The sequence below is a fragment of the Podarcis bocagei genome (genome assembly GCF_964188305.1).
Source record: "Podarcis bocagei genome assembly, chromosome: 9".
In the NCBI taxonomy this organism is placed as follows: Eukaryota; Metazoa; Chordata; class Lepidosauria; order Squamata; family Lacertidae; genus Podarcis; species Podarcis bocagei.
The window spans coordinates 8,508,120-8,533,841 of NC_138134.1; the positions used below are offsets into that span (position 1 = coordinate 8,508,120).

The 25,722-nt window shown below is 44.1% G+C and overlaps 1 protein-coding gene across 3 annotated transcripts; it reads left to right on the plus strand.

Moving 5' to 3' along the window:
- Window positions 1–715: 715 nt before the first annotated feature.
- LAP3 (leucine aminopeptidase 3) lies at window positions 716–24,674 on the plus strand. 3 transcript variants are annotated; one of them, XM_081207777.1, is made up of 13 exons: window positions 716–870; window positions 6,582–6,697; window positions 6,871–6,925; window positions 11,075–11,180; window positions 12,834–12,993; window positions 14,428–14,592; window positions 15,442–15,600; window positions 16,542–16,666; window positions 18,521–18,609; window positions 20,871–20,973; window positions 21,988–22,067; window positions 23,189–23,298; window positions 24,129–24,674. In XM_081207777.1, the coding sequence occupies exons 1-13, from the start codon at window positions 757–759 to the stop codon at window positions 24,328–24,330; spliced, it is 1,584 nt and encodes a 527-aa protein (XP_081063903.1). In that variant the 5' UTR covers window positions 716–756; the 3' UTR covers window positions 24,331–24,674. The 3 variants fall into 3 exon arrangements, with proteins under 3 accessions (XP_081063903.1, XP_081063904.1, XP_081063905.1); XM_081207778.1 differs by lacking the exon at window positions 716–870 and adding an exon at window positions 929–1,024; XM_081207779.1 differs by lacking the exon at window positions 716–870 and adding an exon at window positions 3,313–3,438.
- The last annotated feature ends 1,048 nt before the right edge of the window (window positions 24,675–25,722 follow it).

The window sequence follows — 25,722 nt, forward strand, 5'->3', positions numbered from 1 at the left end:
ACCTTTGCCTACCATCCTGCCATTTGGAAACCTCTGCCACTGCCGCTTAAAGTTTATGGGAGCTATGCAGAAATGGTGAAACTTACCAGAAGAATAAGAAATCAAGATAACAAACTTTTTTTAATTATAAAAGAATGGAAATGGTTTATTGAATATTTACAGATAAATTGTAAACAGATAAAAACATTGGCAGGATTACTGTAATAACCTGCAGTTTCATAAGTTTATATATTTAAAGAAGATGAATGAGCAAATTAATTTGGATATGCAGAAGATATTAAAATTTAAGAAACAGCAGAAAGAGGGGGAAGGAAGTCAAGTTCTTAAATGTCAAAATAATTGTAAAATTAGTGAAATGTATAAACTTGAAAATTATAATTGAAAAATAATAATTGAAAAAAAGGTTGATGGGAGTTACATCAACCAACGCGCCACGAATTGGACTGGCTACTAATTGGTGCTTGTTTTTTTTATTTCCCCTCTTTACGCGGAGGGAAAGTGGACTCTTTTTATTTTTATCATCATCACGATTTATTAAATGCGTATACCGCCCTCCAGCCGAAGATCTCCGGGCGGTTCACCGAAATACATAGGAATACAGAGACAAAGAGGCGCATCGGTGAAAGAGCCAGCGGCGCGCCCGGCCCAGGGGAGGCGCGCGCGGAGGAATGCGCAGCCCGCGGAGCCGCTCTCCTCGAGGCGGGCCTTCCTTCTCGCTGCGGCCCCGTGATCGCTGCTGGACGGCGGGGGGTGACCATGCTGCTGGCGCCGCTGCTGGCGAGCGGGCGGCTCCTCCTGGTCCGCGGCAAGGGGCTCCGCGTCCCGGTGGCCACCTTGTCCTTGGGCGCCCGGCGCGCCAGGAAACAGCAGGTAGCGAGCCTCGGGCGCCCCGGGGAGATGCGGGGGGAGCTGGTGGGTGCCGGGGAAGGAGGGGAAAGCGGGCATGCCGGGAGCAGCAAGGGAGGGACTAAGCGAAGGGCGGAGAAGCATGGCGGAGCAACGGCCGGCTGGCGACAGGAGAAAGGTGTTGGCGCGCAACGCGGGGGTAGCGCGCGTCTTTACGCGCGTCTTTGCGCGCTAGGGGTGGGAAAGGTCGGCTGGGGCGCGCGGTTGGTGGCGCAGCAAATGCTGGGCTTGCCCCGGTGGGGCGCCTTTGGCCTGCCAGGCATGAGAAGGAAGCGGCTTTATGGGCCAGAAACTGCGCTTCCGTGGAATCCTAGCATGGTCTAGTAGTTGGAGGGTCCTGTAGTCCAGCCCTTTGAGCTGCAAGAATTTTGCATGCCAGAAAACCCCCCTGCCTCCTATTAGTTGAATTAATTAGCTGCTCCTTCTCGCGGAAAAAAAAGATACTCCGCACATGCCCATGACACTAGGGAGGAGGTCCTATGCAGTGCCTGTCCTTGGCTTGCCTTTGCATCCTAACCAGGAACCGTGGTTTGTAAGAAACTCCCGTAGTCTGTTAAGCAAGGCAGCTTCAGAGCTCACGGGTTGCAACTGGTAGGTTTTGAAATGGACTAGAGCAGGGCTGGGGAACCTGTCACCTGCTAGGTATTTTTAGACTAAAGATACCAGATTTTTTCCAAAGAATCTGGGGACACTTAAAAAAGGGGGGGGGGAGATATTTTAAAAAGAATAAGTAATATCTTCTCTTTTGTGGTCTCCTCTGTCATGCAGCCTACTTTCTTGGCGGGCTAGCCGCCATCGAGTAGGCACAGTCGGGCCTGGGCTTGGCCACGTGTCCTTGCCCTCCCGGTGCTCTCCTACCTCTCCTCAGTGGTGGCGATGCGGCAAGGTTGGGGCTCCCCTCTTTTTTCTCCTTCCTCTTTCTCTCTCTTCCTTCTCCTTCTCCTCCTCCTCCTCCTCCTCCCTGCATCGGCTCTTGGGTTTTTACTGGCCTCGGAGCGCCACTGGGCAGTCAGCCGGGTGGCCGGGCGCTCTCTCTCCTGGCTCGATTTGGGTCATGGGGGGGGTGTCAGCAGTTCCCCCAGTTGACGCGCCAGGCGTCCCCGGTTCCCCCTCAGCAGTGGCAGTCTCAGCAGCCCGGAGCCAGCCTGGTAGTGCACTTGGCTCTGGCTGGCTTCAGGATCTGCTCGCTGCCGTGGCGCCCGCCATTTTGCCTTGCCAGAAGTCCCCACATGATGTGTCTTGTGCCGTTGAACCAATCATGCAACATTCATTCCCTACTAGTAAATCGACAACACTTAAAATATAAATCCGGGGACATTAAATGAAATCTGGGGACATTCCGGGGACGGATTTTGTCCGGGGACAGATTTGTAAATCTGGGGACTGTCCCCAGGAAATGGGGATGATATGTTAGACTGCACCTCCCATCCCATGAGGGACGGCCACAGACAGGTTCCCCACCCCTTGAGGTGCAGTTTATTTTGAAATTTAAATCATAATTCCAGGTTCACACATAAAGACAACTTGGGATTCGGGGCAAGTAACATTGAACCCCACACCTGACTGCGTGGGAGGAGGTTAGGGTGAACTGTGCAAGTCTGCTGTCTCCATCTTGTTTCTGCGGATAGTGCCAACCTTGGTTTTAGCATTTTGTGTGAATGTAGCAACCCAAACAGAGGGTTGTATCCATTGCATATGTGGAACAATTTCTGTGAGTCCAGCAGAACTCCCCTTTATGCCCTAAGTCCCTCTGAAATGAATGGGGAAATAAGGCTCTCAATGGCTCCATGTCACAGTGGATATATATTACTTCCATTGTGCCTCTGAATGTCAGTTACTGGGGATCATGTATGCTATTTTGCTGGTGTGATTCAGCTGGGCGCTTGTGTTTTTATGTTATAAAGGCCATTCAGTAGCTACGGAGGGGCTTTTGTGTCTTGGGTCTCTGTAACATGAGCAGTATCCTGTGGGTCTACTGTGTCCTTGTCAGGAGCCAGAAACCTCTTGGAAATAATTCTGCTTGGTTTATTTGGGCCAACCTAAATTGAGATGAGCAACAAGGTACAGTCATACCTCGGGTTGAAGTAGCTTCGGGATAAGTATTTTCGGGTTGCGCACTGCAGCGACCTGGAAGTAACGGAGCGCGTTACTTCCGGGTTTCGCCGCATGCGCAGATGGTCAAAATGATGGCAGATGCGGGTTGTGTTCGTTTCTGGATGCGAACGGGGCTCCGGAACGGATCCTGTTCGCATCCAGAGTTACCACTGTATATCAGAAACACAACACAAGGCTTTCGCTTGCCTGTTTTTGGAAAGGACCCAAATCTTCCCACAAACTTCCACTTCTTGGCCATGCCCAGCCTTAAAGAGCTGCGTTTATGGTTAATGAAGTGGGCAGGACCTGTTAGGAGACGTTGCAGAGGCGGGACTAAGGTTCCCTCTTCTGCTATAAAGGCTGCAAACTCTGCCGAGTGCGTAGCTTCAAATACAGCTGGCAACGGATCAACACGGCAGTGACATGGGTGTAAATAAGGTAAGGGGGGAATTGTGGAAAGTGTTCAGTTAGCTGGTCGATGGCATGTTTGCAGAGGGCTGGAGAGTGTGCAAACCATGTGCATTATGTCCGTGCTATGAATAGGAGTTTTCCACTAATAATAATAATAAAAATAATAAAAATAATTTATTATTTGTACCCCACCCATCTGGCTGGGTTTCCCCATGCACTCTGGGCGGCTTCCAACAAAGATTAAAAATGTGCCTGCTTGTTTTAGATATTTTCCTGAAACATTGCTCTTGTCAGAAAGCTGGCATTTTATGAGCTGGCTTAGGCAGAGGTGCACTTTGATGGGCAAGGCCACCTAAAATTGTGTTTTTAAAAGTCCTCCTGGTCTCAGTGGAAGAACTAAGCTGGCACCCAAAAGTCAACTCGGGTTGAAATTGATCTAGTATTAAAAAGTGCTTAGTTGGAACAGGGTCACGCCTTTTTATTTTTATTTAGCTTGAAAAACATTGACTCAGAGACTCTGGAGATGCAGGATACAGAATGAAGTGAAGGATGTGGAATGAGTACTGGGTAAACAGTGAAACAAGGATAAATTCTGTGTTCTGTTCTGCAAGTGCTTTCATAATTTGTGGGTGCCTTGAGTTGGTCAAACTGGATATTACATTTCACCTGTTGTTATAATTGCTCTCTATGTTTTACATACATTATAAAATGAAATAATAAAAAACCGACAAAAAAAGAATATTGGATATTACAGGGCAGTCTCTCTTCCCTTTCCCAGTATAATTATTTATTTTATTTTTTAAGCAAAAGCAATCTGGGCAGGGGGCAAGTCTGAGCCGACGGAGAGTCTGCTTGCTTAAGCCATTTGTCTCTGTAAATTTTTCAGTCCAAGGACATGAAAAGCAGCTCAGGAAGGTATGATTTTGGGGTTGTGCCTCTCCAAGCTGCTTGTCATATCTCCCCCATCCCGGACAGGGGAGAAGAGCAAGTTGAATTCAGATTTTGAGCTGAAAAATGATTGAGAGGGAAAAGCTCCTCCAGGAATTTGTCCTCTCTTCAGGTCTGTATCCTGCCAAGGCCATTTTGATTTCAGGAAACAAAACGGAGAGGGAGGAAAGAATAATGAAAGGACCCCTTGTAACATCTAGTTTGGACTTAGGAATGCTGCTGAGGCAAGTTGAACAGCTGAAGAGAAAAACCGGGTCAGATCAGATGATCTTTTCCCCTGTGAAGGGGGCTGGGTGGGAAAGATCATGTCTTCTTTCCCAGTGAGTGTGCCTGTCCTGCCAGGATGTCTGTGTCTATTGTTCAGTGTACATCTTCCTGAACAGCGTGAAGAGAGTGGTACTTCAATTAGTTTGGATGTGTAGGTCAGTTTAGATGTGCAGATATACAGCGGTACCTCGGGTTACAGACGCTTCAGGTTACATACGCTTCAGGTTACAGACTCCGCTAACCCAGAAATATTACCTCAGGTTGAAAACTTTGCTTCAGGATAAGAACAGAAATCGTGCGGCGGCAGCAGCGGGAGGCCCCATTAGCTAAAGTGCTGCTTCAGGTTAAGAACAGTTTCAGGTTAAGAACAGACCTCGGGAACGAATTAAGTACTTAACCCGAGGTACCACTGTATATGCCTTACAATTTCCCATCCTAAAGACTTCCATATTGCTTTACACATTATATGCAGACTACTTGACTACTTGCAGATTAGCATGTTCATTCCAGAATAAGTTTTGCACAAAGGTAGTTTTTCAGTGGCTCATTCAGTGAAGTCGAGGTGTGTGCACAGACTGGTTTTCCAAAGCCCTTTAAGGCAAAGTGCAGCATTTAAAAGTTGACAAGTGGCTTTTCCTTGCTCAATAAATAACCAAGCGGACTTTGGTATCATTCTTCTCATCACCTTCCTTGGTTTTCCCAACTGGTTCTTCCACTCATTATTTTTCCCCCTCCTATACTTATCCATGAATTGCTAACTAGTTTAAACTTGTGCAGTTGGAGGCTGCAATATAGATCACCCTTCCAGTATTTGCCATGACACAGAATATTGCTACATAAGGAACAGTCTTTAGACCCACAGTGGGAACTTGCTATAGAAACTACAGCAGCCTTTCTGTTTTAGCAGTCTCTGTTATCTGATGAATCGGGGGCATGCAGTAATATAAATTAGTCAAATGGACCAATTAAAATCTGTCTCCCTGGTGTTAAAACATCCCATTTTACATTTCCGTTGAGTTTCGTTTTGCCTGCAGGTCTTGGGTTCAACAGGAGGCAGAATGTTTTATGTCCCAACTTGTGCAATGCTCTTCTTACCTGATTTTCCCATGCTTGGCTCAATCTCAGTACCAAGTGCCTTAATTCAGCCACATAGCTACGACTTTTTTTCTAATCACAGCCTTCTGCTGTCTGTGCTTGAATACAAATCACACCTCCAAAGGGACAACTTCAAAGAGTTTGCCATCAGCAAACCCCACTTGCCAAAGAACAATCAGAAGTGTGCTTGAAACCTTTGCAGTTGCATCATTCCCTGCCCCACACCTGGCTGTACATATGGCAGCCGGATGGAGCAGGTGGGAATGGTTAGGGGAAAACTGCCTCTTGGTCCTACACGATGGAAGTTGCCCGCCACTGTTTTGCAGTCTAGCCCTGCCTTTCTCAACCTTGGGTCTCTAGATGTTATTGTACTACAACTCCCATCATTCCTAGCTACCATAGACTGTTTTCTGAATTGCTTTGTTCTGTCTCTGGGATGAGGAGCTTGTGACTCTCCCCTAATCACTGACCATCACGTAGCTGTCAACGTTTCCCCCTTTTTAAGGGGAATTCCCTTATTCCGAATAGGATTCCTTGCAAGAAAAGGGAAAAGTTGACAGCTATGGACCATCGCTCAGGCTGGCTAGGTCTGGGGCTGTTGATACAGCATTATAGTCCATAGGGAAGTTTTTAATGTTTGATATTTTATCGCTTTTTTTGTTTTGTTGGGAGCTGCCCTGAGTGGCTGGAGAAACCCAGCCAGATGGGCAGGGAATAATAATAATAATAATAATAATAATAATAATAATAATAATAATAATGCTCTTCCTTCACCACCCCGCAAACCCCTGGATGTAATTTGCAATTGCTTTGTAGGACAGCATCTAAAAAGCAACCCTCTTTTCCTTTTCTTTTTTAAGGGCCTTGTCCTAGGAGTCTTTGTCGGCAAGAAAGAAGAGGGGCCTGTCCAGTTTACCGAAGCAGGAGACGCTTTTGACAAAGTCGTGTCTGGGAAGCTCAGAGAGTTGCTGGCAATGTAGGTACCAAAACAGGTTCCCTTCTGTCTATTTGGCAGTCATGAAATAGCATGAGACCATCCAGGGAAGCAAGCCTTGTACATAGCTGAGGAGCAGATACCTGCTTACAACGTGGGATAGCTCAGTCGGAAGACCATGAGACTCTTAATCTCGTGTTTGTTTTGTGTTCTAGTTCAGGACCTCCACTGAAGAAAGGAAAAACCCGCATCTTTCATGGCTTGCATCAGGTATGGATTTACTGTTTTCTTAAGTATGTTAACCTAACTTATGCCTCCAAAGCTGTTGTTTTAAAATAGCAATTCATCGAATATTTCATTACATTCAATGAGACTTATGAGTATCAGGTTGCAGTCAGCACTTTTTTTCAACTCCCCGACACTTTCCTATCTGAAAATTTCCGTGTTTTATATGATCTTTCATGTGGTGCAAAAGTCACTTTTGGAATTCTAGTGGAAGCTAATGGAAGTTTAGCACTAATTTCCATGTTAATTGCTTCCAGGAAAATATCCACTTGAAACCAAGTGAAGGGAAAAGTAATATTAAGAAAGGAAAAATAAAAATCCCTTTTACTGAAGAGTTTCCATTTACCTTGGTTTTGCTGTGCTCTCCGTAAGTATGAAGGGAATGGCAGTGGCTTTGGTTAAACTGCCTTTCTGCTACATGAAGAGCTTGCAATGTGCACTATTTCGCTAGTTATGTGAGGCAAAAAGGTGCAAAAGTAGACACTCGGATGATTGGAGGTCAATACTTGGGTAATGCTTGCTTAAGCAAAGTATGGTGAAATAAGGAGTCGCAATGGGCGGTTGTCTACAAGCTGATCATGCAGAGAGCATGCTGAAGGCTGCCTAATCAAAATTCACATGCGCCGGGAGTTGGAGCGATGTATGCAATGTGTCCTAAAATGTCACGTATCCTTAGAACGCTATGATTGGATGCTTTTAATTCTTCCTGTCTTTGAGAAGGCTGTAACTGCAGCTCCTGTGTGGTGTGGTGTGGTGTTATTTCCAGCAGCACTCTCACCTTCTGTGACGACAAAATAACGTCTTTCTTGACTTAACCATCCCCCCACCTTTCTCTTTGGTGACTGACTTTAACCCGGAGAATTGTGGGAGTTTTGTTCTATTGTTTTCCTCTGGTTTTCCTGGCTAATATATTCCATATCTTTCTAACTGACTTAATTGGTTCAAGAGTTTTTGGAACTTTCAGATATTTTGATTCTAATACTGCTCACCCAACCAAAGGCTATATTATATGTACGGTTGTCCAACTCGGGAGATTAAGAACATCAGCAGGTATCCAGTGTTTGATACTTGTCAATAAATAAGCATGATGGTATCATTGCAGCTTTGCAATTCCAAATCCACCTTTCTTAATTTGTAACTGCATTTTTCTGCAATGATCTTCTCAGTAAATTTGAAACCCAAAGACATTTCTTAAAGAGGGGGTTTCATGGCCCACACTTGCATGTCAAAATTTGGGGGCAGTATTCAGGCACACGGTTCTTTCCTCCCGTTCTCATGGTTGAACAGGGGAACAGAACACACCTGCCCAGGTGTCTGACGACATGTACTGCTGTGTCATGGGTGTGAATGGAAATGAGCATGATATGGCAGTATAGCAGTCAAAAAGCCATAGCTCCACAATTCATCAGGTAAAAGGTAAATGTAAAGGACTCCAGACAGTTAAGTCCAGTCATGAATGACTCTGGGGTTTGAACTGCTAGGTTGGAAGGAGCTGGGACCAAACAATGAGAGCTCACCCCATCGCGGGGATTCGAACCGCCAACCTTCTGATTGGCAAGCCCAAGGCTCAGTGGTTTAGACCACAGCGCCACCCACCAATGTTTGATACTTGTCAATAAATAAGCATGATGGTATCATTCCAGATTTGGACTTCCAAATCCACCTTTCTTAATTTGTAAGTGCATTTTTCTGCAGTGATCTTCTCAGTACATTTGAAACCCAAAGACATTTCCTAAAGAGGGGGTTTCATGACCCACACTCGCAGGAGAAAATTGGGGGCAGTTTTCAGGCACACATTTCTTTCCTCCCATTCTCACGGTTGTGGTGTAAAAGGAACATTAGAAATCGAGACGGAAGCACTAGCATTGTAACCAGGGAAACTGACACAATAATCCCCCTGCTCAAATGCACCCAAAGGTCACCATACCATCTTAACACTGAGAAAGTGAAATCTCACCATTGCCTTTCCAGCAGCTATCTGTTTTTGATTCTCTGGAACCAACAGGATGCAGCCAAACTAGATAGGATTGTGGCAGGTCTGTGTGCAGAGTGGGGTTTCCTGCTGAATCCTTATAAGGTGGCGCTGAACCTAGGGTGGGGAAAAGAGAATTCAAATCCCACCCCAAACCATTTCAGGTTCAAACGGATGTGGGCAGTGAAAGAAAGTACAGTGGTACCTCGCAAGACGAATGCCTTGCAAGACGGAAAACTCACAAAACGAAAGGGTTTTTGGTTTTTTGAGTTGCTTCGCAAGACGATTTTCCCTATGGGCTTGCTTCGCAAGACAGAAACGTCTTGCAAGTTTGTTTCCTTTTTCTTAACACCATTAATACAGTTGCGACTTGACTTCAAGGAGCAACTCATAGCACGTGGTGTGGTAGCCTTTTTTGAGGTTTTTGAAGACTTTGGTGATTTTTGAAGCTTTTCCAAAACTTTTCTGACACCGTGCTTCGCAAGACGAAAAAAACCGCAAGACGAAAAAACTCGCGGAACGAATTAATTTCGTCTTGCGAGGCACCACTGTAGCTCCTCCAGGCAGCCCATGTTGTGTTTTAAAATCTCCCCATTCCCACTTCATGGGGAATTAGCAGAACCGACTGCTGTTCATAGCTAGGTGCTCTCTGAGACTACCTCAGAAGTAAGGCTTCAGGAATAGTAAAGGGCTCTTGGGTGCATGTGGTAATTCAGAGATAAGAGCAGTTGAACAGTTGATGCTGAATTGGCAAGATAGGACAATTAATGCTGAGTGAGAAAACTGGAATACTGAGATAAAGAGAGTTTTTTAAAAATAAAGAGGAACTTGGCTTGAATGTCACTGAAACCAGCGTTTATCTCTTTATTCTGAGGTGTTCTACTGCAGCTAATCAGCATTTATGAGTAACATTATTATGATGCAATCTCTTTTAGAGTGGACCTGAGGTGCTTAGAGCAGCATTGGGGAATCTGTGGCCCTGCAGAGGTTGTTGGATTCCAGCTCCTCTCAGCTACAGCTGGCATGAATAATAGTGAGGAATGATGGGAGTTGTAGTTCAGTAACCTCTAGGGGGTCACAGGGTTAAAAGTCCTGGACACAGTGAAGACTACGTCTTTGGTGTGAACATAGAGCACTGCATAAAAGCTTTGGAGCGAGCGTTATCTTGGCAGGGAATGTGTAACAGACCCGCAGGATCTGCACCAAGTTCTCCTGAAATCATTTTAGGAATCCTGTGCTTGGTGCTAATCTTTTTTTTTATGACACTTTGTGGTACATTTCACTGTTGGGCTTACTGTCATACTTCTTAAACATCAAATTGGGTGGATGTGTGTGTATATAAAAACTGTTTTTATGTCCTTCCCACTATTCCTCTTCGTCATTTTTGAAAGGGAAGAATCTTGCAAAGGGATTCAGTTACTTTCATCTGTGCTGAGAGTTGCTTCAAGAGCCCAGTGGCGCAAGTTTAAGTAAATATCTAAAGAAAGAAAGCATGCATGGGTGATTGAAAAGTTTGGAAATCATGGCTGGTGCAAGATCATGTGATGTTTACGTGTAGGAAAATGTTTGGATGCGAAGAGTAGATTTGAGGTTGCTTGTGATCATGTGGCATGTTATGCTTTGCAGCATCCTGAATGTCTCTTGTTTCTTACCTCTTGTGATTTCCAGTTAAATGGCTGTGTCAGATTCTTATTTTATAAAATGTGTATCTCCTTTAGTCAAGGTAGTTCGCCATTCAAACAACACCTAAATGATACAGATGAAAAGAAAACTCGAATTTTAAAAAGCAGTTTCTTAAATATGCTGAGTTACATTTTCTTAAAAATTAAAAAGGGAGGTGCTTTGTTGCGCTGCCTCAAAGTGACCACCTAAAAGCCAGGCCAGGGCTGATAGAAATTGAAGTCCAACATCTGGAAGCCTACAGTTTCCTCCATCTCATCTCCAGGGACGGACTCTTAAGACGTTCAGGTCCCTGTGGAGCCTTAAATATAAGCTTCCCATTAATTTCAGTTGAGCTTCTGCAAGGGAACATTAGTGTATTCTGGCACGCTAATAACGAAAAAGCAACACAAACATATTTCAAATTATTCTTCATAATTACAGGGTGCCGTTGGTTTTCCAGAAAGGATTAAATAAGTTTCTTTGCTGTTGGATTCCTGCAGGACTTTTCAAGCGTAGTTGTTGTTGGCCTGGGCAAGAAGGCAGTCGGAGTGAATGACCAAGAAAACTGGAATGAAGACAAAGAAAACATACGGGCAGCTGTTGCAGGTTAACTTTTTTCTTTTCTTTTCTTGTGAGTTGTTCTGTAATCTATTAAATGGGACGTGCTGCATTCTGAAGATACTTGCTGGTTTCAGAGCTCGTGCCTCTTAGAGCTAGTGACCCAGGCTGCACTCCTGTACCTACTTGTTGTTGTTGTTGTTGTTTAGTCGTTTAGTCGTGTCCCACTCTTCGTGACCCCATGGACCAGAGCACGCCAGGCACTCCTGTCTTCCTCTGCTGGTAGCTTCGAGAACACTGTCTAACCATCTCGTCCTCTGTCATCCCCTTCTCCTTATGCCCTCCATCTTTCCCAACATCAGGGACTCTTCTCTTCTCATGAGGTGGCCAAAGTATTGGAGCCTCAGCTTCAGGATCTGTCCTTCCAGTGAGCACTCAGGGCTGATTTCCTTCAGAATGGATAGGTTTTATATTCTTGCAGTCCATGGGACTCTCAAGAGTCTCCTCCAGCACCATAATTCAAAAGCATCCATTCTTCAGCGATCAGCCTTCTTTATGGTCCAGCTCTCACTTCCATACAGCACTACTGGGAAAACCATAGCTTTAACTATATGGACCTTTGTTGGCAAGGTGATGTCTCTGCTTTTTACCTACTTACCCAAGGGTAAGTCCAAAAGATTTCAGTAGGAATTACTTCCGAGTAGATGTGGTTAGGCCTGTGCTGCAAATCAAACCGTTCTCAGGTATTGCGTGCAGATGTGGCTTTTTAAAATGCCAAATAAGCATTATTAGCACCCAAGGTACTAATAATGGCATAAGTTCAAAATAATGGCTGCAGACTTTGGCCTGTTGTAATTGCTCAGTCATCACTGAGCCACAGGCCAATTGTGGGCGAGGCACTCTCTCACTCTTGCTGAATTGCCTGCAGGTAGAAGTTGCTTGATAAATGTATCCCAAGTGCACTAATGGGCCATATATTAATAAACCAGTTTCTCCTTTGAGTTGTCTTAACTGGTGACATGAACTTTACTGAGTTGATTTGTAATACCAGAGAGACGGAGCCTGATAAAATTTTAAAAATCTGCCTGTTCCCTTCCTTTCTCTTTCCCCCACCCACCTCCAGTCCTTAATGTTGCAAACGTGTATATTATTTTTTAGGCTTAGAATAAAAAAATGTAAGCAATAACAAAACATAGAAAGAAAGAAAAATCAGAATTTAACAAAAATAATTTATTATAGAATGGAAGGGGAAAAAGGTAGAAAGAAATACAGTGGTACCTCGGGTTACATACGCTTCAGGTTACATACACTTCAGGTTACACACCCCACTAAGCCAGAAATAGTGCTTCAGGTTAAGAACTTTGCTTCAGGATAAGAACAGAAATCGGGCTCCGGTGGCGCGGCAGCAGCAGGAGGCCCCATTAGCTAAAGTGGTGCTTCAGGTTAAGAACAGTTTCAGGTTAAGTACGGACCTCCGGAACGAATTAAGTACTTAACCCGAGGTACCACTGTATACAGAAGTCGAATTGCTGTGGAGGGAAGTAGAGGGTGGGTGATGGGTTCTATAATTAAGTGTATAATTATGCAACTGTTGTAATTTAGATATTATATTTTATGTGAGGGAATCATTGGGAATTTTGGTTATTATGTATATATGTTAAGTTTCAGTAAAGATCTTTGGGGGGGGGAAATATTTTTCAGCTGGCTGCAGGCAGGTTCAGGACTTGGAGGTCCCTTGTGTGGAAGTCGACCCCTGTGGCGACGCTCAGGCTGCGGCGGAAGGAGCTGCCCTAGGACTCTATGAATACGATGAACTGAAGCAAAAGAAGAAGGCTGTGGTGGACGTTCAGCTCTACGGGAGGTGATTGGCTGAGAAGCAACATTCGTATAGTGCCCGGGGTCAACGTACTTGCTCTTCTTTTCCTTAAAAAGGGGTCATCACATGCTGAAAGAATATGTAAAGGGGGCTTGGGAGGGGAGAGACGTGGATTAGCCCCATCTGCTGTTGGTGATGTCCGCAACGGCCATGCCCCCTCCCCCAGTATGTGGGTTCTGTGTGTGTCAACAAAGGGGCAACCGTGCCCAGTCAGGCTGGCTTCTACATAAAGGAGTTGTATGGGCATATATTGGCATACTTATAGGCCCTTATCACATGCCAGCTTAAAGCAGGGGGCACTGTGTGTGTGTTGCTGGTTGACACATTCTTTCATTGCATGGAGGGTGTAATCTGAACCCCCTTTTTTGAGTTCAAAAACCAAATGCCAGGGTCTTATTTGCAAAGACTTCCTTTTTATAGAAAGGTAAGGGACGCGGGTGGCCCTGTGGGTTAAACCACAGAGCCTAGGACTTGCTGATCCATCAGAAGGTTGACGGTTCAAATCCCCGCAACAGGGTGAGCTCCCGTTGTTTGGTCCCTGCTCCTGCCAACCTAGCAGTTCGAAAGCATGTCAAATCGCAAGTAGATAAATAAGTACTGCTCTGGCGGGAAGGTAAACAGCGTTTCCGTGCCCTGCTCTGGTTTGCCAGAAGCAGCTTTGTCATGCTGGCCACATGACCCGGAAGGTGTCTGCGGACAAACGCCAGCTCCCTCGGCCAGTAAAGCGAGATGATCATCGCAACCCCAGAGTCGTCCGCGACTGGACTTAACTGTCAGGCGTCCTTTACCTTTTAAGGCATAGATAAAGTAAGGTACTCTTTAATGAGATCTGTACGAGAAGTGAGAATCAAACCTTCCAAATGAAAATGAACTAAGTCCTCTTCAAATGCCAGCATTGTCTATATTGGGGTAGTGGCTGACATACAACTCATACTAAATAAATGTTAGATTTAGGCTCGGGAAGCGTGGCTTACTGATTTTGGTCAGGCATTTGCTACATTTGAATATGGTGCTTAGTTTTAATGGCCTACATAGCTTGGTGTCTGGGTAACTGGAAGAAATACCTGTTCCCACTTCAACTCTGGTCATCTTTGAAGACTATTCTCTAGGTGCCTCTGCCATCTGATGAGGATAATGACTGGGTGGGTGGTCGTCTCTACCTAGGGAAGTTCTCCTGGCACCGGCCCTCATTTCTCTTTGGCACCAGACAATTTATTTCTACCTTTCCCAAGCCTTTCAGATTTCAAGAGTAAGGTTTTGATGTTGATGTTTGCGGTTTGGTTGTCCCTGTTCATTTGGGCAACTAGCTTAAAATTCTACAGTTCTGCAATGTTTGCCGGTAGAAGGAGAGTCACTGATTTATGGCATTTCAGTTCTGTGATGATATTTTATTGATTATCCTCCTGTATTCCTGTTTAGCGATGGAGCTGAGGCCTGGCGGAAAGGCCTTATCTATGCCAAGGGACAGAACTTGGCCAGATCCCTCATGGAAGGTCCAGCCAACCACATCACACCTACCCGATTTGCTGAAATTATTGAAAAGAAACTTAAAAGTGTCTGCAGCGATGCAACTGTCCATAAAAGGTGAGTTCAGTTGAAATAATTCTCTCCCAGTGGCATGAGTGAGAACTCTTAGATTTGTGCCTGCTTTCAGTTGCTTGCTGTGAGCTAGTGAGGGGTCAGCGCTGCTTCACAGACCTCTCCTTGGCTTATCTTTGCTGGTAGCATTAGGGAATTGGCGTGTATTGGTCCTCCATTGGAAAAGGATAAATTTCCTCACTTCAGCTACAGTAGTCCAAAAAAGTTTGATGCAATGTGTCAAACCACTGGGACCTGATAGCTGTTGTCAAGTTATCATTTTAAGCTTAAAAACCACAAATACTGCAGCAATTAAAATCCACCAACCTTCCAACTGCTACGAAGTCTTATGTAAATACATCTTTCTCTGCTTTTTGCTGTCTGGAAAGCCCTGGCTTTCAATTCAGTTTTGGTGGTTCACCCAATCAAAGCAGAATTTCGGGGACTGTTCTTTACTAAATTGTCTCTAGGTGGTTTGCCAGAAGCTTCAAAGGGGCAACTGCCCATGTTACTTTACCATCTATGTTTCTTCCCCTGCGTCTTTCCTTTCCTGCCCCAAGCTTGCTTATACAGAGAAGCTGCTTTTTTCATATACAGAACAGAACTGTATCCATCACCAGCTTCATTTAAAGAGAAGGCTGTTTTGGTTTAACTTTTGTGGTCAAAAACCGCAGGACAATCACTTTTAAAATGCCTTATAAACAGAATAGGGCAAAAGGTTAAGCTAGGTCTTTTGCTTTGTAATTGCCCTATAATTTGGGGGGCAGGGGGAGATACTGCTTTGCAGATAGATTGAGACTCTGCAGTTGAATTTGTGCCCTTTTGCAAACTGGGGATGCTTTTCCATTGTTCCAGGGATAAGTCCTGGATAGAAAAACAAGAGATGGGATCGTTCTTGAGTGTTGCCAAAGGCTCTGATGAACCACCCGTCTTTTTGGAGCTCCACTATAAGGGAAGCTGTGATGCCAATGAACCTCCAGTGGTGTTTGTTGGGAAAGGAATTACTTTTGATAGGTAAGTATTGTGCATACCTTTGGAAGCAAAATCTGAAAATCCAGTCAGGTGTTCTCTTCAGTCAACAAGTAAAAGAAGCAAACAGAGAACTTTTCCAAAGTTCTTTCTCCAAAGTACACATATTTCAGTTAGAGCTGTTGATTTATTCGCAGGGTTACTGGGTGATTAACCATCTTTAATGATTAATCAGTTAGGTGATTCAACATTACTTTGACCCAGTATTGGGAAAACTAATCATCCAATAGTTAGCATAGATGTTGGTTTTATTTATTATAATTATATCCCCATTCACACATGTTAATCGCTCAACCTGAAGCGGTGACTTGCATGTGTGAAGACAGAATTTTTTGTATCGCCTGGAAATCAATTCTTTGTGTACTGCCCTGAGAACTTCTGGTTTTTGTTGTGTTGTTGAACGCAGGCAGTTATCTAGTATCTGCTTCCAGATTTTTCCTGCCAAGTTTGTGGACTTCATAGCACAGTGGGTAGCAGTAATCTGTGCCCTCGCATTCGTGAAAGCCTCTTGGATTCAGCAGAGGCATCTGCCAGTAGAAGGTGGGAGTTGGATTTTATTAATTCCTGTCTTCTTTGTGACCCCACCAATCTGTTCCAGAGTCTTGGGGGACTCTTGGAACAGGAGAGGTGGTACAAGCAGCTGCAGGAGAAAGGGGGGGGGGATTTGTGAAAACAGCGTCCCACCCTCCGTCCATTCACAGATGCCTCTGCTGGATTTGTAAATGGAGGGACAACTGTACACAACACAATGCCATGTTTTCCATGGGTGTGCCTTTTTAGAAAGGGGGAAATGGTCATTTTCTATCAAAGGTATATTTGGGCAAGATGTGGGATGGGAGGTGTTGGTAGTTGCAGCCATTTGCGTTCAGAAATTGGAGCCTTCCGTTCACACCTGGTTGTGGTAATCTGTGACCGCTTTTCTCCAGTGGTGGTATTTCCATTAAGCCGTCTGCCAACATGGATGCCATGAGAGCCGATATGGGAGGAGCAGCCACCATCTGCTCTGCCATTGTGACAGCTGCGGAACTGAAGTTGCCCATTAATTTAATCGGTAAGTGGAATAGGAGGAGCGCCTGAAGAATGCGTAAAAGGAGCCAGGCACAGAAAGACCCGTGGGGATATTTGTGGGAATATTTAGGGATGTGGGGGAGGATATATTGTCCAAGATACTCTATACCAACTTGTCTTTACAAGTTCAACAAAATCAGCAGAGTTAACATGCCCCCTCCTTTTTTTAAACACCCGCACAGCAGATAGCTTGCTCAGACTCGTTAGAGTCTCTGTAAATCTTTCCTGGTATTTTCCCCGTTTAATCCCTCCTAAAATAAAACGCTACGCAGTCTTCTGTAAAGTATAAAACGTTTACTCATAAGTAATCATCTGTTCACACAAAGGTTCCCAGAAGGCAGACTTGAAAGGTTAGAACATACAGTGGTACCTCGGGTTACATACGCTTCAGGTTACATACGCTTCAGGTTACAGACTCCGCTAACCCAGAAATTGTACCTCGGGTTAAGAACTTTCCTTCAGGATGAGAACAGAAATCGTGCTCCAACGGCGCAGCAGCAGCGGGAGGCCCCATTAGCTAAAGTGGTGCTTCAGGTTAAGAACAGTTTCAGGTTAAGAACAGACCTCCGGAACAAATTAAGTACTTCACCCGCGGTACCACTGTAGTTTAAATGGAGTGACTATCTCTTTATGACAGAAAGCCCCCCTTTTCTTCTCTTGGCCTGGAGCCAAGGGTGCATCTTAGTAGTGCTGTTGTTAAGATGGCATCAATGGAGACAAGAGAGACAAGATGGTCGCTGGCCTGTGGTTCTTGTTCTAGCAGCTTCTTGAGAGGCCATGCCCATCTCAAGTTGCCCATAGGAAGTTTCGTCTCAGTCGTGGAAAGCAGGAAGTTCCAGCTGGAGGACTGAGACAACCTTCATGTCTGCTCTAGCAATGTTGTGTTTGACTGCACCTGATTCTTACATCCCACAGTATTTCAGTAACACGCTTTCCAAACATGCCATATATTGAGACGTGTGGTGGCTCCACCTAGCCCAGATTTTCTGCTCTGACTGGCAGTGTGACTCTCCAAGATCTTGGACAGAGAAGACATTCCCTGATCTGCTGTCTGGAGAGCCTAGGGGTTGAGCGTAGGAACTCACGCACACGAACAAAGCACTCATTGGCTACCACAGATATGGTCCTTCCCTGAACCTTCCTGCAGCCTTGGTTTGCCCCATGGCTTCTTGCTTGTTCTCCAACCTCTCTGCAGTTTGTTAGGGGTGTTGAGTGTTGTTCAGTGACCCCTGTTCCCCTCGCAAAGATAGAGTTTCTAGAGTGGTTTAATGTGGAACTCTTGGAACTGTAGATCATTGATGGGAATAGGGAACCCCAAGCAACTCTCAGCTCCCTTAACAAACTGCGTTTCCCAGGATCCTTTGGGGGAAGAAGCCATGATGGTTTAAAGTGCCTTAAGTGTGTGGTACAAGTTGGGCCTTGGCACCAAAGGAAGAACACATCTTCTAAATAAAATGTCAGTACAGTCAAACCTCTATTTACCACCGTCTCTTCTTATGGTTGTTCCAAGTCACGACTGCGGCAAACCCGGAAGTAACTGGCGGGTTTGCCATCATTCACACATGCGCAGGAGCGACAATCGCCGTTCGCACATGCGCAGGAGCGGGCAATTGAAGCCCACGCCTTTGCACAACGGCGCCTCTCCCAACGACCCGTTTCGACCACTGGAACGGATTATGATCGCAAATAGAGGTTCCACTGTAGTGGAAAAGGTTTCATCAAAGCTTTGAGGTAAACCTTGAAAACAGGATTAAAAAGCTTTTAATAACAAACACCAAATAATGTCGGAGTGTGATGTCAGATTGCAACAGCACTTGACTTTCCCCCCCAATCTCAGGCTTGACACCCCTTTGTGAAAACATGCCCAGTGGGAAGGCAAACAAGCCTGGAGATGTCGTGAAGGCCATGAATGGAAAAACAATTCAGGTATGTTTTTAAGATGCTTGTGTAAGCAAAGGAGGTTTGAGCTGTGTTTGGACCGGTGGTATCACACTAAGCTGAGCGAGACAATTAGTTTTTAATGCTCTCTTGTGCATTAAAAATTCAGCCCTTCTGCAGTTGGAACTAGAGCAACAAGGAATGGGCTGGTTTCAACCCTTTCTCTCTGATGAGTTGGATTTCGTTTTAAAATTAGCAGTGAGTTTTTAGCGCAAAGGGATGCTGTAACAGAAGCTGCACCCAATCACATGCAGTCTAAATTGACTCGGTCCCCATTCGACCACCTCATTTTGCTTCCAAGGGCCCATGCTAGGAGCCCTTAGTAAAGGTAAAGGGACCCCTGACCATTAGGTCCAGTCGTGACCGACTCTGGGGTTGTGGCGCTCATCTCACTTTATTGGCCGAGGGAGCTTCTGGGTCATGTGGCCAGCATGACTAAGCCGCTTCTGGCGAACCAGAGCAGCACACGGAAACACCGTTTACCTTCCTGCTGGAGCGGTACCTATTTATCTACTTGCACTTTGACGTGCTTTTTTTAAAAAGATATTTATTAAAGTTTTTAAAATATATCAATGAAAATGAAAAATAAAAAGAAACAAAATACAACATAAAAACAGTTAAAAAACAAATAATTTTCCATAACATATCTTCCTTACACTTATTTCCCCAGACCTCCTCATACCTCCCTTCTTTGTGTTCCACTTCAATTTGTTAGTTCAGCAAATCCTTACCATTAAACTTTTACCCATTTATAAACCTTTTTTTCGTATCTCCTAAAGCATTACAGCTGGAAACCCCTTAGTTTCTATCCAACATCCTTCTAGCATTCATTAATTTTACAATATTTCTGTAAATAGTCTTTAAATTTCTTCCAGTCTTCTTTCGCCATCTCTTCTTCCTGGTCTCGGATTCTGCCAGCACTTTGACATGCTTTCCAACTGCTAGGTTGGCAGGAGCAGGGACAGAGCAACGGGAGTTCACCCTGTCACGGGGATTCGAACCGCCGACCTTCTGTGGTTTAGGCAAGTCCTAGGCTCTGTGGTTTAACCCACAGCGCCACCCGCGTCCCAGGAGCCCTTAGGCAAACTATTATTCCTCAGCCTCCCCTCCTCTCTCCATTCACGGTGTGAGTGAAAAACAATACTGGTGCTGGCCAACTTTATAGGGCTGCTGTCAGAATGCTAAGAGAGTATGTGTGAGGAGTCTTGAACGCTATAAAGGGCTATTGAAATGCTAAGCTATTGGCTGGTTAATTAATTTTTTATGGCATATATTACTTTTAATTAAATCGTCAAAACCAGAGGCCTTCTTATTGGGAATCACAGGATCGGATATTCCTCTGAAGGCGAAATATATTTTTCTATATGCTACCATTGCCACGAGGATTTTAATTGCGAGTAATTGGAAAAGTGATAAAACCCCTTCGAGGTCAGAATGGCTACAGAAACTAGTAGAGTACACAGAATTAGCCAAGTTAACTGAAAGAATGAAAGATAAGTCCAAATAAGTATTTATTACAAAATGGGAACCTCTTAAAAACAACTGTGGAAGTCTAAACTCGGTCGCTGCTTTTGAATAACCTCTGTCGTTGTACTAAGTAAGAAGTAAAGATACAGGAGAAATGATATTTTACTGTAAAATGAATAGATAAAGGTAAAGGGAACCCTGACCATTGGGTCCAGAGTCGTGGCCGACTCTGGGGTTGCGGCGCTCATCTCGCTTTATTGGCTAAGGGAGCCGGCGTACAGCTTCCAGGTCATGTGGCCAGCATGACTAAGCCGCTTCTGGCGAACCAGAGCAGTGCACGGAAACGCCGTTTACCTTCCCGCCGGAGCGGTACCTATTTATCTACTTGCACTTTGACGTGCTTTCGAATTGCTAGGTGGGCAGGAGCAGGGACCAAGCAACGGGAGTTCACTCCGTCACGAAGATTCGAACTGCCAACCTTCTGATCGGCAAGTCCAAGGCTCTGGTTTAACCCACAGCACCACCCACGTCCCTTCAAAATAAATAGATAGGTTTATGCAGAAAGTTAGTAGACTATAAATGAAGTATGGAGAAGACAGGATGTCAATTAATTACAAGAAGATTTATTGTCAATTATATAAATTTATCTTTTTTGGTTAATGGTGTAATTTGTAACAAATGACGTAAATACTCTTTTTTGTATTTTGTTGGTGTGTAAGAACAAATAAAGCAAAAAATAATAATCATTCTCTTATTTTGGGGGGTGTTCCTCATCTTGAAAGGTTGACAACACAGATGCAGAAGGAAGGTTGGTTCTGGCGGATGCCCTTTGCTACGCACACAGTTTTAATCCAAGAGCTATTGTAGATGCTGCTACATTAACAGGTACCTATTCTTATTTTTTTCTTTGAAGTTTCTGGCTTCCACATTCAACTCCAGATGTGGAATAGTGTTGGGATGATCCCCAGGCCATGCTAAACAAGTTTAGCGCTGCATGTATGGTTTCAGCAAGCATAAAGTGTCCGTTGCCCGAGCCTCTTCTGGGGAGGATAAAACTTAAACACAATGCAGAATTGCCCCCAAATAGACCAGAGGTAATTGTACTTCATCCAGCAGAGCTTTTACTGCTGCTGAAGGCAAATGAACATAATGGTCACAAATCCAGTCCATTCTGGATTGGCACAGTCCGTAAGAAATCCAGTTGCAGCACTTACAATGAAACTTAACAATACTTATAATAAGACTAAACCTTGGCATTACAGCACACCAGAACAAAGAGATAGAAAGAGAAAGTGAGTGAGTGAAACCCAGGCTTCTTCTGGCCTGATTATTACAGTCAGCATGACCTTGACAGAAAGATAACAGAACCAGTTTAAAGCAGCTGTACTCAGCTTCCCAGAAGAAATAACCCAAACAAAAACCTTCTGCCTGTTTCTTTCACACTTTCTGTAACCCTCTTGAATTAAGTACAGTGAGAAGCACATCAGATCAATACAAAGAAATGCAATCTGACAGTATCAGGCTCACGTGCTCTGCTCTTCTCCCATGTAGCCAAGATGATTTATGCCAAGTTGACTTTCTTCAACAAATCTTGACTTAGCATTACTCGCAGACCAAGAATCCTGATTTAAAACAAAGGTTACTTAAACAAGCCAAGATTACAACCCACGACTTAGCGTGTTTGCAACTAAGCACTATTTGTTTTGAACTAGACTGTAGGTAGGAATGCATTGCATGTTCAGGAACAAACCAAAGTCTGACACAATCCCGTGTATAAATATGTAAGATTATGCCTTCTGTAGGTCATAGAAATGTGTTTAGAAGCAGAGAGCAAAAGAGATTGTTGTAACTCCCTATGAAATGATGGGTTAATAACTTGATCTGTGTAATATTGTATAGGTGCCATGGATATCGCACTAGGATCTGCAGCTACCGGGGTTTTCACCAATTCACACCAGCTGTGGAACTATCTGTATGAGGTATGTTTGCAGCACGGATAAACAGATGTGAAGATGGCTACTAACTTAAAGGGCTTTAAAGAAAGGACCGATGTTAAAACTTGGGTCTGCAACTGTTGTTGGACTACAACTCCCATCATCCCTAGCCATCAGGACCAGTGGTCAGGGATGATGGGAGTTGTGGTCCAACAACATCTGAAGGCCCAAGTTTGAGAAGAAACACTGTATTAGACCAATATTACTGGGAACCTGTCAACAACTGTTAGCCACAAAAGCTGAAAAAATGGAACCTCCTGTTTGGAAGGTTATAAACCTCTTATGAACTAGGTGTTGGGAGCAAGCTCCAGGCTTGTTTTAGCCATTCCCAGAGTGTTGTGCTAGATTAATCTTCCCCCCCCCCATTATGTTTTACTAAGTTTCAACATTCTAAACATGAACAATCAAAACTCAATTTTGACTTTTCTGTTATTTTTATTGACTTCCCATCCCGTTTTCCATGGAGTTTTGTTTCTTTCTTTCTGCTACACGCTATCTTCTATCAACTAATTCATAACCACAATGTTATAATCTAATTACTTCTGTTGCTTATAGCTCAAACATGCTCACATCATACTATATTTCTTTAAATAGTCCAAAAAAAAGGCATCCAATCTTCCACAAGGCACTCAATATTAGATTTTCTTAATTTTGCTGTTATTTTTGCCAGTTCTGCATAGTCTATTATCTTACTTATCCATTCTTCCTTGGTTGGAACGTCTTCTTCCATTTTGTGCTAGATTAATCTTTTACCTGATGCACAAGGCCATTCTAAAATGCTATGCAAGAACCTTTTAATTGTGAAACATAATTATATAGCACTATAGTATTAATTACAGTTTTTAAGGATGTTTTGACACCATGTTCAGGTCTCTTTGGTCCTGTCTCATTCATTGATGTCGGGGAGAAAATGGCAGTTAAAGTTATTTTTAAATGTTGCTAAAAGTGTTTCTGTTTTTGCTGATGATTTTAATATTTCATTGTAAACTGCTTAGGTTTCATTACAACCAAGTAAGTGGTTTATGAGCTTAAAGTGAAACAATCGTATCTGTTGAAGTTTTTCATGCTACTGGCTTCCTTTACTCACAATGCATTTACATTTGTAGGCTAGCATCTTGACAGGAGACCGTGTTTGGAGGATGCCTCTCTTTGAACATTATACAAAACAGATGACGGACTGTCAGCTTGCGGACATCAACAACCTTGGAAAATACAGGTAAAGGTAAAGGGACCCCTGAACATTAGGTCCAGTCGTGGCCGACTCTGGGGTTGCGGTGCTCATCTCGCTTTACTGGCCGAGGGAGCCGGCGTACAGCTTCCGGGTCATGTGACCAGCATGACTAAGCCACTTCTGGCGAACCAGAGCAGCGCACAGAAACACCGTTTACCTTCCCACCGGAGCGGTACCTATTTATCTACTTGCACTTTGATGTGCTTTCAAACTGCTAGGTTGGCAAGAGCAGGGACCAAGCAACGGGAGCTCACCCCGTCGTGGGGATTCGAACCACCGTGGGGATTCTGATTTGCAAGCCCTAGGCTCTGTGGTTTAGACCTGCAGCCAATCAGAAGCCGTGCTTTGTTTTCCGAATATTTTGGAAGTTGAATGGACTTCCGGAAACGATTCCATTCGACTTCCAAGGTACAACTGTAACTTGCAATCAGCGAATATTTTTTTTAAAAAAAGATGTTTGAGGTGGATTTGTAAATCATGGCTTGTGGTAACTATGGCCTGGCATCGTGATAAACCATAGTTACAGCTATTAACTCTGCTTCCGGAGGCTACTGTACCATGAAGATGAGAGAGTGTACTTACAAAGTTGAGTGCTGAGAGGAGAAAATTAAAGCAGGCAAACCAGTTTTTCTTTTGCACTTTTGGAAGCACAAGTTATGATTTGAATTTGAAACTATTGCCGGTGCAAACCATGGTTTGATGATATGTCTGAATTGAGCCTCCTTGGTGCTGTACAGTTTAATTTATAATTCTTTACTCCTACAAGTAAACAGATAAAAGTAATCCACTCATATTTTATGTTCCTTTCCCATTAGATCTGGTGGCGCATGTACAGCTGCTGCATTCCTGAAAGAATTTGTGACCGCCCCTCATTGGGCTCACCTAGATATTGCAGGTGTGATGGGAAATAAAGATGAGATTCCCTACCTTCGTAAGGGCATGGCAGGACGGCCCACAAGGACTCTAGTAGAGTTTGCTGCTCGACTGAGTCAAGACAAGCAGGCATTCAGAAAATAGTTAGATGTGCAATTATAGAACCTCCCAGCCTTAAAATCAGTTTGAGTTAATTTCAAAACTGCTGAAGAAGTGTGTATTAATTAAACAGGAAGGAAAAGAAAAATATACACAACATGGATTTTTCAGCGTATTTCTAAATGCAATGATGAACTGCAAATTTATTTTGTTAAAAAAACCCCTTACTGAGCAAGGATCTCTTATACTTCCCTTTTTTATGATGAACAGACATACAAATATTCTGTTTAGACCTTTAATATTGAAGGAGAGATCACTTTGAACTATCATGTTTTGCAACTTGAATGGAAACTATAAAATTTTTGTCACAATAAATATCTACTTGAAAACGTCTTGTTGTTCATACATTGGGAAGTGGGTTTTGAGGAGGATGCATTTATAGGTGTTATATAATACGTGAGGGTGGGGAGGAAAGACCTGTAGTGAGAATTTGTATCGGTATCCCGTGCAAATCAGAACCAATTCCAAAAGGCACTGGCTTTTCCAATAATAGGTAAAGGTAAAGGGACCCCTGACCATAAGATCCAGTCATGACCAACTCTGGAGTTGCGGCGCTCATCTCGCATTACTGGCCGAGGGAGCCGGCGTACAGCTTCCGGGTCATGTGGCCAGCATGACTAAGCCGCTTCTGGCGAACCAGAGCAGCGCACGGAAACGCCATTTACCTTCCCACCAGAGCAGTACCTATTTATCTACTTGAACTTTGACATGCTTTCGAACTGCTGGGTTGGCAGGAGCAGGGACCGAGCAACGGGAGCTCACTCCGCTGCGGGGATTCGAAAGGCCAACCTTCTGATCGGCAAGTCCTAGGCTCTGTGGTTCAACCCACAGCGCCACCCACGTCCCTTTCCAATAATAGGCCCAAGTAAAATTGGATTCCAGGATTCACAAGACATCTTTAATAGATTTCCGTAAGATACAGAGGGGAAACTGGTAGAGGACATGCTTTGTCTGCAGGTGGTTCCAGAATCAATCCATGGCACTTTGGCAAAAAACCCTCTGTTAATAGAGCTAAAAAAATCCTCTCTACCCAAGACTCTGGAGAGTAGCTTGCTAGTCTGAACAAACAGTACCTGTCTAGAAGGGCCAAGGATCTGAGCTTGAATAAGGCACTTTAATACACTAGTTCAACACTGGCTGAGTGGGCGCTTCTATTTTCTCAAAGATTCTTCTTTCCTCTGATCTCTAAATGGTTTGCATGTATCTACCTCGTGAGTAAATCCTGGAATCTGTTGCCAGAAGCACCTGCTTTTATCTTGCTTGGTAAGGTATTGCAGCAGTCCAAGATAAAATACACCTAGTAGCTACAATTTTTGCCATTGAGCTCGCAGTCGAATACTTCCATATCCGCATCATAACATGAATTGGCAGCCTGGC

Coding starts and splice junctions, on each gene's coding strand:
- LAP3 (XM_081207777.1), top strand. CDS start 757: ATGCTGCTGGCGCCGCTGCTGGCGAGCGGGCGGCTCCTCCTGGTCCGC. Junction 6,926..11,074: donor TCTTTCATGGCTTGCATCAG/GTATGGATTTAC, acceptor GGATTCCTGCAG/GACTTTTCAAGCGTAGTTGT. Junction 15,601..16,541: donor AAAGGAATTACTTTTGATAG/GTAAGTATTGTG, acceptor GCTTTTCTCCAG/TGGTGGTATTTCCATTAAGC.